Below are 15,968 nucleotides of genomic sequence, written 5' to 3' on the forward strand. Positions count from 1 at the left end.
CCAGTAATTATTATATTCATTAATACTGGAGGGGATAACGGAGTTTAAAAATATATATATATATATATATATATATATATATATATATATATATATATATATAATTAGGTTAGGGAGAGAAACAAAAACACCTTTAGGATACTGACTATTATTCGCATTGGCTGATCATAAGCCTGGTGCAGACCCCTTATCGTAATATAAATTCAGAATATTTTTTTTAGGAGAAAAATATTGCAACATTAGCAGAGCTATATGAGAATGCTATGAAAAAAACTTACTTAGATGTTTATAAGCTCATGTAACATTTGCCTGTTGAAGTATTACTTCTTCATTCAGGCTATCCACTGCAGTGGCATTTTTTCAGTTATAGCATAAGTATGCTTCTTTTTGTTTTGTTTTTAGAAATAAATTCATTGTATATTGAAGAGACCGATGTGTGTTTGATGTTTCTTTGTTTGACACAATGTTTCGGCCTTTTATCTACATATTAGATCAATAAGGTGCAATTTTTCTCTGAGTGCTGCTTTCCCCTTCTTTTTTCATAGCATTCTCATATAGCTCTGCTATGTTGCAATATTTTTCTCCTAAAAACTTCTCTAATAAAGTTGATCCACTGTTACAACCTCTCATACCCATAAGTAATTTCTCTAAACCCCAGCATTTAAGAGAGTTGAGTTGAATGATGTTTTCCATAAAAAAATGTCTGGCCACCCAAGGAAATTTTATTCCCCTTCTCCATATCTTTTTTTTTTTTTTTTCCGCTTTACGGATGTTACTTGTGTTCCAGACTTCTGGTAGTCATGCCGACATAGAAAATGTTACATACACAACTAATATAATAAATTACGTTTGTACTCTTGCAATTTTAAGGATGTTTGGCAAAACATGGAAAAATCAAGCAATACATAGTCCTGTATGGAAACACACCTTTCAGCTAAGCATCCACATACCGAGGCTTGAAATAAGGGTGCCTTTTTCTGTTAAAATGACTTGATACAAGGGTAGTCCCTGATACTAGCTCTCCAAAATGACAAATGTGGCTTGGTTGTGAAGAATAGCAATAACTATCTCTCCTGACACTCCAGTGATAAAATATCTTGGAAAACTTAATTTAAAAATGTAGTAATTTGTGGAGAAATATTACTAGTTGATATGAAATAAGACTTAGTCTTCAGTAATTTATGCCATCCCATGGGTTTTAATTCGGAAGTAGGGATCTCTGAATCCTCCAATAAAGATAACAAATCGTGACACATTTGTTTGTCATGTTTAATCAATTGGACTTCTCTTTCTTTACAGGGAGTGCAGAATTATTAGGCAAGTTGTATTTTTGAGGATTAATTTTATTATTGAACAACAACCATGTTCTCAATGAACCCAAAAAACTCATTAATATCAAAGCTGAATATTTTTGGAAGTAGTTTATAGTTTGTTTTTAGTTTTAGCTATGTTAGGGGGATATCTGTGTGTGCAGGTGACTATTACTGTTCATAATTATTAGGCAACTTAACAAAAAACAAATATATACCCATTTCAATTATTTATTTTTACCAGTGAAACCAATATAACATCTCAACATTCACAAATATACATTTCTGACATTCAAAAACAAAACAAAAACAAATCAGTGACCAATATAGCCATCTTTCTTTGCAAGGACACTCAAAAGCCTGCCATCCATGGATTCTGTCAGTGTTTTGATCTGTTCACCATCAACATTGCGTGCAGCAGCAACCACAGCCTCCCAGACACTGTTCAGAGAGGTGTACTGTTTTCCCTCCTTGTAAATCTCACATTTGATGATGGACCACAGGTTCTCAATGGGGTTCAGATCAGGTGAACAAGGAGGCCATGTCATTAAATTTTCTTCTTTTATACCCTTTCTTGCCAGCCACGCTGTGGAGTACTTGGACGCGTGTGATGGAGCATTGTCCTGCATGAAAATCATGTTTTCTTCTGTTATGTGTGATCAGTCCACGGGTCATCATTACTTCTGGGATATTATCTGCTCCCCTACAGGAAGTGCAAGAGGATTCACCCAGCAGAGTTGCTATATAGCTCCTCCCCTCTACGTCACCTCCAGTCATTCTCTTGCACCCAAAGACTAGATAGGAGGTGTGAGAGGACTATGGTGATTATACTTAGTTTTTATAACTTCAATCAAAAGTTTGTTATTTTACAATAGCACCGGAGCGTGTTATTACTTCTCTGGCAGAGTTTGAAGAAGAATCTACCAGAGTTTTTCTTATGATTTTAACCGGAGTAGTTAAGATCATATTGCTGTTTCTCGGCCATCTGAGGGAGGTAAAAGCTTCAGATCAGGGGACAGCGGGCAGTTGAATCTGCATTGAGGTATGTAGCAGTTTTTATTTTCTGAATGGAATTGATGAGAAAATCCTGCCATACCGTTATAATGACATGTATGTATACTCTACACTTCAGTATTCTGGGGATGGTATTTCACCGGAATTACTCTGTAAAAGTACATTAAACCTTTTAATAGGTATTTAATTCATGTTAAACGTTTTTGCTGGAATGTAGAATCGTTTGCATTTCTGAGGTACTGAGTGAATAAATATTTGGGCATTATTTTTCCACTTGGCAGTTTGCTTGTTTTGATTATGACAGTTTCGTTTCTCTCTCACTGCTGTGTGTGAGGGGGAGGGGCCGTTTTTGGCGCTCTTTGCTACGCATCAAAAATTTCCAGTCAGTTACTCTTGTATTTTCTGCATGATCCGGTTCATCTCTAACAGAACTCAGGGGTCTTCAAACTTCTTTGAAGGGAGGTAGATTCTCTCAGCAGAGCTGTGAGACTTATGTAGTGACTGTGTTTTAAAACGTTGCTCTGTGATTTTTATGTTTAAAATTTAATTAGTGTTACTTTACTAATGGGAACAAACCTTTGCTAACAAGTTGTGTTGTTTTTAAAGAGTGATGCTATAACTGTTTTTCAGTTCATTATTTCAACTGTCATTTAATCGTTTAGTGCTTCTTTGAGGCACAGTACGTTTTTGTTAAATAAGATTGTAACCAAGTTGCATGTTTATTGCTAGTGTGTTAAACATGTCTGATTCAGAGGAAGATACCTGTGTCATTTGTTCCAATGCCAAGGTGGAGCCCAATAGAAATTTATGTACTAACTGTATTGATGCTACTTTAAATAAAAGCCAATCTGTACAAATTGAACAAATTTCACCAAACAGCGAGGGGAGAGTTATGCCGTCTAACTCGCCTCACGTGTCAGTACCTGCGTCTCCCGCCCGGGAGGTGCGTGATATTATGGCGCCTAGTACATCTGGGCAGCCATTACAGATAACATTACAAGATATGGCTACTGTTATGACTGAAGTTTTGGCTAAGTTACCAGAACTAAGAGGCAAGCGTGATCACTCTGGGGTGAGAACAGAGTGCGCTGATAATCCTAGGGCCATGTCTGATACTGCGTCACAGCTTGCAGAGCATGAGGACGGAGAGCTTCATTCTGTAGGTGACGGTTCTGATCCAAGCAGATTGGATTCAGATATTTCAAATTTTAAATTTAAATTGGAAAACCTCCGTGTATTACTAGGGGAGGTCTTAGCGGCTCTTAACGATTGTAACACTGTTGCAATACCAGAGAAAATGTGTAGGTTGGATAAATATTTTGCGGTACCGGCGAGTACTGACGTTTTTCCTATACCTAAGAGATTAACTGAAATTGTTACTAAGGAGTGGGATAGACCCGGTGTGCCGTTCTCACCCCCTCCTATATTTAGAAAGATGTTTCCAATAGACGCCACCACACGGGACTTATGGCAAACGGTCCCTAAGGTGGAGGGAGCAGTTTCTACTTTAGCTAAGCGCACCACTATCCCGGTGGAGGATAGCTGTGCTTTTTCAGATCCTATGGATAAAAAATTAGAGGGTTACCTTAAGAAAATGTTTGTTCAACAAGGTTTTATATTGCAACCCCTTGCATGCATCGCGCCGATTACGGCTGCGGCAGCATTTTGGATTGAGTCTCTGGAAGAGAACCTTAGTTCCGCTACGCTGGACGACATTACGGACAGGCTTAGAGTCCTTAAACTAGCTAATTCATTCATTTCGGAGGCCGTAGTACATTTAACCAAACTTACGGCTAAGAATTCAGGATTCGCCATTCAGGCACGTAGGGCGCTGTGGCTAAAATCCTGGTCGGCTGATGTAACTTCTAAGTCCAAATTACTTAATATACCTTTCAAGGGGCAAACTTTATTTGGGCCCGGTTTGAAAGAAATTATCGCTGACATTACAGGAGGTAAGGGCCACGCTCTACCTCAAGACAAAGCCAAAGCTAAGGCTAGACAGTCTAATTTTCGTCCCTTTCGGAATTTCAAAGCAGGTGCAGCATCAACTTCCACTGCACCAAAACAGGAAGGAGCTGTTGCTCGTTACAGACAAGGCTGGAAACCTAACCAGTCCTGGAATAAGGGCAAGCAGGCCAGAAAACCTGCTGCTGCCCCTAAGACAGCATGAACCGAGGGCCCCCGATCCGGGACCGGATCTAGTGGGGGGCAGACTCTCTCTCTTCGCCCAGGCTTGGGCAAGAGATGTCCAGGATCCCTGGGCGCTAGAGATCATATCTCAGGGATACCTTCTAGACTTCAAATTATCTCCCCCACGAGGGAGATTTCATCTGTCAAGGTTGTCAACAAACCAAATAAAGAAAGACGCGTTTCTACGCTGTGTACAAGATCTATTATTAATGGGAGTGATCCATCCGGTTCCGCGGTCGGAACAAGGACAAGGGTTTTACTCAAACCTGTTTGTGGTTCCCAAAAAAGAGGGAACTTTCAGGCCAATCTTGGATTTAAAGATCCTAAACAAATTCCTAAGAGTTCCATCGTTCAAAATGGAAACTATTCGGACAATCTTACCCATGATCCAAAAGGGTCAGTACATGACCACAGTGGATTTAAAGGATGCTTACCTTCACATACCGATTCACAAAGATCATTACCGGTATCTAAGGTTTGCCTTCTTAGACAGGCATTACCAGTTTGTAGCCCTTCCATTCGGATTGGCTACGGCTCCAAGAATCTTCACAAAGGTTCTGGGTGCCCTTCTAGCGGTTCTGAGACCGCGAGGAATTTCGGTAGCTCCGTACCTAGACGACATTCTGATACAAGCTTCAAGCTTTCAAACTGCCAAGTCTCATACAGAGTTAGTTCTGGCATTTCTAAGGTCGCATGGATGGAAAGTGAACGAAAAGAAGAGTTCTCTCTTGCCTCTCACAAGAGTTCCATTCTTGGGGACTCTTATAGATTCTGTAGAAATGAAGATTTATCTGACAGAAGACAGATTAACAAAGCTTCTAAATGCATGCCGTGTCCTTCATTCCATTCAACTCCCGTCAGTAGCTCAATGCATGGAGGTGATCGGCTTAATGGTAGCAGCAATGGACATAGTACCCTTTGCACGCCTACATCTCAGACCGCTGCAATTGTGCATGCTGAGTCAGTGGAATGGGGATTACTCAGATTTGTCCCCCACTCTGAATCTGGATCAAGAGACCAGAAACTCTCTTCTATGGTGGTTTTCTCGGCCACATCTGTCCAAGGGGATGCCGTTCAGCAGGCCGGACTGGACAATTGTAACAACAGACGCCAGCCTTCTAGGTTGGGGCGCTGTCTGGAATTCTCTGAAGGCTCAGGGACAATGGAGTCAGGAGGAAAGTCTCCTACCAATAAACATTCTGGAATTGAGAGCAGTTCTCAATGCCCTTCTAGCTTGGCCCCAGTTAAAGACTCGGGGGTTCATCAGGTTTCAGTCGGACAACATCACGACTGTAGCTTACATCAACCATCAGGGAGGGACAAGAAGCTCCCTAGCAATGATAGAAGTATCAAAGATAATTCGCTGGGCAGAGTCTCACTCTTGCCACCTGTCAGCAATCCACATCCCGGGAGTGGAGAACTGGGAGGCGGATTTCTTGAGTCGCCAGACTCTTCATCCGGGGGAGTGGGAACTTCATCCGGAGGTCTTTGCCCAAATACTTCGACGTTGGGGCAAACCAGAGATAGATCTCATGGCGTCTCGCCAGAACGCCAAACTTCCTCGCTACGGATCCAGATCCAGGGATCCGGGAGCGGTTCTGATAGATGCTTTGACAGCACCTTGGAACTTCAGGATGGCTTATGTGTTTCCACCCTTCCCGCTGCTTCCTCGATTGATTGCCAAGATCAAACAGGAGAGAGCATCAGTGATTCTAATAGCGCCTGCATGGCCGCGCAGGACTTGGTATGCAGATCTAGTGGACATGTCATCCTGTCCGCCTTGGTCTCTACCTCTAAGACAGGACCTTCTGATTCAGGGTCCATTCAAACATCAAAGTCTAACTTCTCTGAAGCTGACTGCTTGGAAATTGAACGCTTGATTTTATCAAAACGTGTTTTTTCTGAGTCGGTTATTGATACCCTGATACAGGCTAGGAAGCCTGTTACCAGAAAGATTTACCATAAAATATGGCGTAAATACCTATACTGGTGTGAATCCAAAGATTACTCCTGGAGTAAGGTTAGGATTCCTAGGATATTGTCTTTTCTACAAGAAGGTTTAGAAAAGGGTTTATCGGCTAGCTCATTAAAGGGACAGATCTCAGCTCTGTCCATCTTGTTACACAGGCGTCTGTCAGAAAATTCAGACATCCAGGCCTTTTGTCAGGCTTTAGCTAGGATCAAGCCTGTGTTTAAAACTGTTGCTCCGCCATGGAGTTTAAACTTAGTTCTTAACGTTTTACAGGGTGTTCCGTTTGAACCCCTTCATTCCATTGATATAAAATTGTTATCTTGGAAAGTTCTGTTTTTAATGGCTATTTCCTCGGCTCGAAGAGTCTCTGAGTTATCAGCCCTACATTGTGATTCTCCTTATCTGATCTTTCACTCAGACAAGGTAGTTCTGCGTACTAAACCTGGTTTCTTACCTAAGGTTGTCTCTAACAGGAATATCAATCAAGAGATTGTTGTTCCATCCTTGTGTCCAAATCCTTCTTCAAAGAAGGAACGTCTTCTACACAATCTGGATGTAGTTCGTGCCCTCAAGTTCTACTTGCAGGCAACTAAAGATTTTCGCCAAACTTCTTCCCTGTTTGTCGTTTATTCTGGACAGAGGAGAGGTCAAAAAGCTTCTGCTACCTCTCTCTCTTTTTGGCTTCGTAGCATAATACGTTTAGCCTATGAGACTGCTGGACAGCAGCCTCCTGAAAGAATTACAGCTCATTCCACTAGAGCTGTGGCTTCCACTTGGGCCTTTAAGAATGAGGCCTCTGTTGAACAGATTTGCAAGGCTGCAACTTGGTCTTCGCTTCATACTTTTTCCAAATTTTACAAATTTGACACTTTTGCTTCTTCGGAGGCTATTTTTGGGAGAAAGGTTCTTCAGGCAGTGGTTCCTTCTGTATAATGAGCCTGCCTATCCCTCCCGTCATCCGTGTACTTTTGCTTTGGTATTGGTATCCCAGAAGTAATGATGACCCGTGGACTGATCACACATAACAGAAGAAAACATAATTTATGCTTACCTGATAAATTCCTTTCTTCTGTTGTGTGATCAGTCCACGGCCCGCCCTGTTTTTTAAGGCAGGTAAATATTTTTTACATTATAATTCAGTCACCACTACACCCTTGGCTTCTCCTTTCTCGTTGGTCTTTGGTCGAATGACTGGAGGTGACGTAGAGGGGAGGAGCTATATAGCAACTCTGCTGGGTGAATCCTCTTGCACTTCCTGTAGGGGAGCAGATAATATCCCAGAAGTAATGATGACCCGTGGACTGATCACACAACAGAAGAAAGGAATTTATCAGGTAAGCATAAATTATGTTTTTCTTGAAGGATGCAGACTTCTTCCTGTACCACTTCTTGAAGAAGGTGTCTTCCAGAAACTGGCAGTAGGACTGGGAGTTGAGCTTGACTCCATCCTCAACCCGAAAAGGCCCCACAAGCTCATCTTTCATGATACCAGCCCAAACCAGTACTCCACCTCCACCTTGCTGGCGTCCGAGTCGGACTGGAGCTCTCTGCCCTTTACCAATCCAGCCACGGGCCCATCCATCTGGCCCATCAAGACTCACTCTCATTTCATCAGTCCATAAAACCTTAGAAAAATCAGTCTTGAGATATTTCTTGGCCCAGTCTTGACGTTTCAGCTTGTGTGTCTTGTTCAGTGGTGGTCGTCTTTTAGCCTTTCTTACTTTGGCCATGTCTCTGAGTATTGCACACCTTGTGCTTTTGGGCACTCCAGTGATGTTGCAGCTCTGAAATATGGCCAAACTGGTGGCAAGTAGCATCTTGGCAGCTGCACGCTTGACTTTTCTCAGTTCATGGGCAGTTATTTTGCGCCTTGGTTTTTCCACACGCTTCTTGCGACCCTGTTGACTATTTTGAATGAAACGCTTGATTGTTCGATGATCACGCTTCAGAAGCTTTGCAATTTTAAGAGTGCTGCATCCCTCTGCAAGATATCTCACTATTTTTTACTTTTCTGAGCCTGTCAAGTCCTTCTTTTGACCCATTTTGCCAAAGGAAAGGAAGTTGCCTAATAATTATGCACACCTGATATAGGGTGTTGATGTCATTAGAACACACCCCTTCTCATTACAGAGATGCACATCACCTAATATGCTTAATTGGTAGTAGGCTTTCGAGCCTATACAGCTTGGAGTAAGACAACATGCATAAAGAGGATGATGTGGTCAAAATACTAATTTGCCTAATAATTCTGCACTCCCTGTATTCTTAAAGTAATTTTAAGCACTACTAAATACTTTTAACGTTATACTTTTATTATGGATTTGTTTAACCCCAATGAATAAATTCAGTGCAAGTCTGACTTCAAACTTGATTGAGCTAAAGTAATGTGCTCATTTTCCCTGTGATCTTTATGCTGATATGGATTAATCTTCCTGGAATTCCTGTGTTGCTCATATCTTCTACTAACTCCAAAGTTGTATATTCTGTATCCACCATCTGGCCTGCTAAATGTTGTATACTGTGCATTACTGCAGATATCACTTTATTTACTCCAGGGTTCCATTCCTGAAGGAACTGTTGCAAAAATAATCTGTGCAAAATGGACCTACTTAATGGTCAATGTGAAGTCAATGAGTAAACTTCCGGGCCTTTCTAAAAAAGGAAAAAAAGGGGGGGGGGGTTATGAGGGATTCAGAAAGAGCATGCAATTGTTAGCAACTTTCTTATTTACTTCTATTATCAATTTTTCTTTGTTCTTTTAGTATCTTTTTGAAAACCAGGGACTTAATGCCTAGGTGCCTGCACCTTTCTGGATCACTTTATGGCAGCAGTTTTGCAAGAACACTAGATGGCAGCACTATATGCCTACCTAGGTATCTTCTCTTCAAAACAGAATATCATAGGAACAAAGCAAATTTGATATGAGTAAATTGGGAACTTTTTAAAATTGTATGCTGTGTCTGAATCTCAAAATACATTTTTTGGGTTTCATATCCCTTTAACAATCTATTCACTATAGAAGTATCCACACTAAGTAAATTTAAAATATAAAATAAGTTACACCTTCCAAAATACTAAATGTCAAAGTACTATGTAAATGGATAATGTAGGCAAATCCTGTGCAATCGTTCCTTAATGTTTCTCTTTTAACAAATTAAATACATGTTGATTTATTTTTTATACTTTGTATCCAACAAGTGATAAACTAATACAATGTGTCAACTTCACTCCACATAGGGTGTTCTGAAGAAATACATATCTAAATAAAAACAGCTTATGCACAGCAAAATAATATAAATTGACAGACATTAGAAATAGACAGTTTGATACATCTTTAATATTTTAACTACTTCTTTTACCACATCTGTTGGGTTTATTTTTACCTTAAGTCACATTATCCTACAAATTCTCCTCAAGCCTTTCTATCTGTTAATATGGTTCTCTATACATTGAGACCCACTCACTTGGGAATATATCTAATACTAGATCTATGAAACTTTTCGAACTCAGGAAAGGGGCCAAAATACGTTTTTTGCATCTGGAGCTGTTAAGTTTTAATTATGGGAAGTCATCCCACTATAAACTTTTTTAAAAAAAAAATATTCACCTGATAGCTGTAAATGAAAAGATTCAAATATTATTTGGTTCTGTACTTCCCTAATAAAAAGTAAAAAGCTTGATGCTGTTTTCCCTTTCCAGGATTTCAATATTAAATGTCTAGCTATGTGGATTATTGTATTCAGAATATTTTTATGTAGGGACTTGTTATCCTTTTGTATTTTAATAAAGATAATCTCTTCTGGCTCTAATGTAATAGTGGTGTTATGTTTAGTCAATGTCCAAAAATATATTTTCCTTTTTATATAAAGATCTTATTCTGGGTTAATAAAAATTATATGTATAATGTCAGCTTTCAAATGTGAACATCACGGACAAGTAAATATTCGTGTTTGTATACATTTCCCCCAATTTTACAGGGGTGAGATAAGTTATTCATCAATTTCATATGCGGTTCTTTCCAATTCGTTGAGATCCTGCACTTTTCTAAAGCATTAAAACTTGCCTTTATTTTATCACGATCTATATCCATGACAAAAGGTGTCCACATATTATTTAATTTGTCTAAGTAAATTTGGCTTTGTTTAGCCTGCATAAGATTGTACAGTAATAAAATTGATGTAGCTCCAGCTGCAAATTTTTGGACACACGTTTTAATGTCCATAGAATCAGAAGTTCTATCTGTACCCCAGCCCTTACTATAAACAGTCTTATTTAAATTTAATACACATTGTTAGTAATTATCCTTTCAAAGTACGTTAACATAAAGTGCAATATTTAATAATTTTCTTATATCTCACTTTTGGGTGTTTGCTGTAACAGTTATTGTGAATTAATAGTTTTCAACCTGGGACAGATCATATAAAATAATGGATTTGTCAGTCCTTCCCATCTGCCCATGAAAATTAGATGGCTCTGGATTCCACTAATTAGCCTTCAATTCACTTATTTATAGATATGTTATTCTAAAAACAAATACAGGGTATATAATGCTGAAAAATATAGTGTATGTTCAGATTAATTTTATTGCAGGTACATGATGAATAACAAACTAATAACTGTATACACATTGTTTTTCCCACACATTTGATACAATTTAACAATCCTGGGTATAACTTGGAATTCTAATGTTTAGCCATATGAAATGTAGTGCATGTGGTAGCTAAACAAGGGTTCCTTTATCCTTACAAAGCAACGTATAAGTCATTCTTGCATAAATACATTGTGGCAAACAGGTTTTTTTCCCCCCCTCAAACCGTTCTGTGATTTGTTTCCATTTTAAAGAAACAACACTGTGAAAGATAATGGTCTTATGTTAGTGCCTATTATTATTTAATAAAAAGTTATCAATGCTTACTGTGTTAATTCTTGTAACATGTGCAGTCCCTGAGTAGTACATAGCCGATGATTGGCATTTAAAGAAACTTTTATCAACTTTGCTTCATTCTCTCAGTATCTTTGTTGGAGGTTTGGCCAGCGACGAGGCATATGTGCTGCCACCAATCAACAGCTCCCGGTAGTGCATTACTGCTCCTATGCTTTCCAAGGTGTGCTCTTCAACAAAAGATGCCAAGAGAGCAAAGCATATTAGATAATTTATGTACATTGGAAATTTGTTTAACATTGCATGCTTGGTTATTATTATTATTATTATTATTATACATGTATGTATTAGAAACAAATTATTATACTTTCTCCCTACAGCTTGGTGTGTGCCATGCCTCGCTTCTCATGAAACTCTCCAGGAATTCTGTAGGAAAGAAAAACTGATCTGTAAATGCATTGGAATTACCAAAAGAAATATAAACAGCTATGAAGTGGAATATTTATGTAATTATAAAATAGTAAAGGTAAGTATGTATTTTTTATGCTTCCCACTTTCCCCAAGTCTGTCCTCCTCTAAACTCTCCCTAAAGACCTTTCTGTTCAGTGAAGCCCATCACCCAACTCCGTAGCAAATGACTTCCACTTGCCTAATAGTTGCCCTACATCGCACTAACATCATTCTCACCTTTGCAGCCCACACCTCCTGTTCACCCCACCCCCCGGGAATAGGACCCTATTTTCCTCCTGTATTTGTTTGATACATCTTGTCCTGTCTTAAAATTTTGTATCTTTGAACTTTTATCTTTGTACCCATGGACAGGGTTGCGGAATTTGTTGGCACTTTATAAATAAAGAATAATAAACACATTTGTTTGTTACTGTCCATAAAAATATAGTAGCAGTTGACTGTTTTTGTTCTCCTTTAAAGGGAAAAAAATGCAGTGGGAAATAGTACTCAAACATTTTCTTGTCCATCTTAAAAGGAAATTTCAAAATTCACTTCCTGTCAGCTTTTTACGTAAAGGAACAGTAAAGTAAAAATGTAACTGACATGGTTTCGATAAAGCTAGCTGTTTTAAACAACTTTCAAATTTGCTTCTATTATAACATTTGCTTCCTTATTTTGGTATCCTTGGTTGAAGAGTGAAACTTGGTTGGCTCATAGGAACTCAGGAGCATCCATGTGTCTTAAAGGGACATTAAATACTAAATGCATTTCATGCACCTCCCCTTATGAGTGCTGCGATTTAGCAACCTAGGTTTAACCTCAGGTATCTGAAGGGGAGTTGCTGCACATGTGCAAACATTTCTGCACTGGAATGCAGTGAAATCTATCTCAACATGGCGGCACGCATGACTAGAGAAATACAGGATATAACCTCAATACTGTGCATGTATTTAGTGTTTAATTTCTCTTTCAGCAGTCTATGCCTTTGACTTCTAAAGACATGTGCACGTTACTGAGCTCCTATGTACTTGCCTAAGTTTACTCTTCTACAAAGTATACCAAAAGAACAAAGAAATTTGATATAAGAAGTAAATTGGAAAGTTTTTCTAAACCTTGAAGTGCTGCAATTTAATCATCCAAGCAAATGTTTTAACACATTAACCCTTTCATGTAGGGTCTCATTTGTCTACATCAGAACAACGTTCCAATGTAAACAAATTGAAATTAATGGGATTGGGTATGGGGGAGTCCCTATGATGCTAGGCATGCCGCAATCCCATTCTTGAAGCGCCTTTGGCTTCAGTACAGCCAAATGGTAAGGACGTTCCATGCCGTCCTAGAGGTGCTAAAGCTCCGCGCAATTAGGACAGCATGGAACGTCCTAATGTCGGTAGGGATTTAAATAGTATTGAAAAGGGCTTTTCGATTGGTTTAGCCAATCTGAAGTATTGACCGTCACTTTAAACAGCGAATGCCAAAGACGGCTCTACTGAAATTCTTATGTGCTAGTTATGTTGCTAGTTGAAATGTAAGCTGTAACTGGGACAAAATAATAATAGAGCTCAAATAGATTCTAATTATTTTCATGCATGAATGCCACCTTCAGTTTAAACATTAAATGGACATAAAAGTCAAAACAAATTTCATGTTTCAGATAATTCTGAGACTTCTGAATTTACTGTTATAAAATGTACTTTGTTCTTTTGGTATCCTTTGTTAAAAAGCATAACTAGGTTAGCACAGAAGCATCTATGGTACTACAGGGGCCTAGACAGTGATTGGTGGCTGTATAAGTATGTCTCGTCATTGGCTCATCAAATGTGTTCAGCTCAATCCCAGTAGTGCATTTCTGCTGTGGAACTGACTTGCTATGTGTTTTATAAATACACAGCAAGCATCAGTGCTATAATAAAATATTCGTAACGTATTGGAGCATTTTCTTTTTATTCCTGTATGTCCCTTTAAATATCTCAGAACATTTGCATGGCATTTCCTATTACCCTAATTATTCTATATAATAAAAGGCCAGGTATGTTTGTCTGAAGCTGTCATGCGCAGTAGAGACTGCACAAGGACAAACATACCTGGCCGTTGACACCATAATGAAGAATCAAATAGTTTTCAAATAATTTGTTAGCCCTGTCTTTCAGTGAATTAATTGGATTACGTGTTTATTTTAGTAATTTAATAAGTTTGTACTAAAGGATATTTACAGCTTTGCAACTTACAGGTTTCCATTAACAAACAAACAAAAAATAGTTTCTAAATGCACAATAGCATTATTGTGTTAATGACCTGTTGCTTTTGTATTTACAGGGCTTGGAATATTTTCTTGTTAAATGGAAGGGATGGCCGGAATCTTCTAATACCTGGGAGCCCAAAGAAAATCTTAAATGTTCAGCACTTTTAAAGCAGTTTTACACAGACCTTTACAAGTATTTAAATGAACTGAGGCATAATAAAACAGGAGCATCAAAAGACAGTATTAAGTGTTTGGAACCAGCAGTTGCAGACTATTTAGTCAAAAAGGCTAAACAACGAATTGCACTGCGCCGCTGGGAGGAAGAGCTTAACAGGAAAAAATCGCACAATGGAATTATTTTTGTGGAAAATATAGTGGATCTAGAGAGCCCGCCTATGGACTTCTACTACATTAATGACTACAAAGCCTCTCCTGGAGTTATTACTTTGGGTGAAGCCATTGTTGGCTGTGAATGCTCAGATTGCTTTGCAGGTAAATGTTGCCCCTTGGAGGCTGGGGTTGAGTTTGCCTACAATGAACAGAAACAAATTATAATACCGCCAGGGAGGCCTATTTATGAATGCAATTCAAGATGCAAGTGTGGTCCAGATTGTCCCAATCGGGTGGTGCAGAAGGGTCCACCTTACTCGTTATGTATCTTTAAGACGCACAATGGTCGTGGCTGGGGCGTACAGACTCTTCAGAAAATAAGGAAGCACAGCTTTGTGATGGAATATGTTGGGGAGGTATGTACATTCTTCACCTGTCTGAAACTAAAAATGCTATGTGCACTTACAAAGTAAGTTCACCAAGCAGAATATATATTGGTCAAAAACCTTTTTTGCATTGTTTCAAAAAGGGTTCTTAAACTCAAAATTTAATTTCCATTAAAAAGGTTTGTTATGAGCAATTTAATGTAATTTAACACAGCAAATCTTGTGTTTCCACTGCCCCAGAGAGGCCTGGGGTGCATTCTGTTGAACTTCTACATTCTGCACATTGATTGGATGATATGTGTAGGAGCTTGTATATATCTGTCCCTCATTGGCCACAGCAAACAAAGTAAGATAAACAACATTCGGAGGTGTAATGTATTAACTTCCTGATGCATAAATAAAAAATGGATGTAATCTCTGGCTAAAAGAAAAAAAATGCATTAATTTACTTACTTTTCTATTCACCGGTTTCCCTGTCTCCCAATACAATTTGAGCCTTGCTAACCAGTCACAAGTTGTACATATATAGGCGATATAAACATACATTGTTTTTCAATTGTACGGTAGGATAAATGAGAGGCTTCCACTCTTCTGATAAAGGGACATAGGAATCAAAATTAAACTTTCATAAGAACTCTGGTGCTTGCCTAACAGTATACTGAGGCAAGCTGTGGAGTGTGCATGTGCCTTGAACACTGCTTTTTATATATTGCAGTTTGATTCTGATAATGCAATTTGCTTCATCCTCTTGATATCCTTTGCTAAAAAGCATACTACGGTAGGCATAGGAGCATACCATTTTAAACAACTTTCCAACTTTTTTTTACTTATCTTATTTGCTTTGTTCTCTTGTCCTGTGTTGGAAAGCATACCTAGGTAGTCTTAGGAGCAGTAATGCACTACTTGGACTTAGCTTCTGATTGGTGGCTGCACATATATGCCTCTTGTCATTGGCTGTGTTCAGCTAGCTGCTATTAGTGCATTGCTGCTCCTTAAACAAAGGATACCAAGAAAATGAAGCAAATTTGATAATAGCAGTAATTCCAATTTACTTCTATCAAGTTTTTGTTCTCTCAAAATGTCCTTAAAGGGATATTAAAGTCATTTTTTTATTTATGGATCAGGAATAAATTTATGCATTACAAGCAATGCGAGTACTGTATACAATAAATTGTCCAAATTATTTAGAGTG

General features: G+C 38.7%; 1 protein-coding gene across 1 annotated transcript in view; it reads left to right on the plus strand.

Moving 5' to 3' along the window:
• SUV39H2 (SUV39H2 histone lysine methyltransferase) overlaps window positions 1–15,968 on the plus strand; it is a 77,454-nt gene that overhangs the window by 5,584 nt on the left and 55,902 nt on the right. Inside the window, exons 2-3 of the mRNA XM_053716500.1 lie at window positions 11,749–11,894; window positions 14,135–14,806. Of these exons, the coding sequence (XP_053572475.1) occupies window positions 11,749–11,894; window positions 14,135–14,806 (818 nt within the window). The remainder of the gene's footprint in view (window positions 1–11,748; window positions 11,895–14,134; window positions 14,807–15,968) is intronic.

The sequence above is a fragment of the Bombina bombina genome, chromosome 6 (assembly GCF_027579735.1).
Source record: "Bombina bombina isolate aBomBom1 chromosome 6, aBomBom1.pri, whole genome shotgun sequence".
In the NCBI taxonomy this organism is placed as follows: Eukaryota; Metazoa; Chordata; class Amphibia; order Anura; family Bombinatoridae; genus Bombina; species Bombina bombina.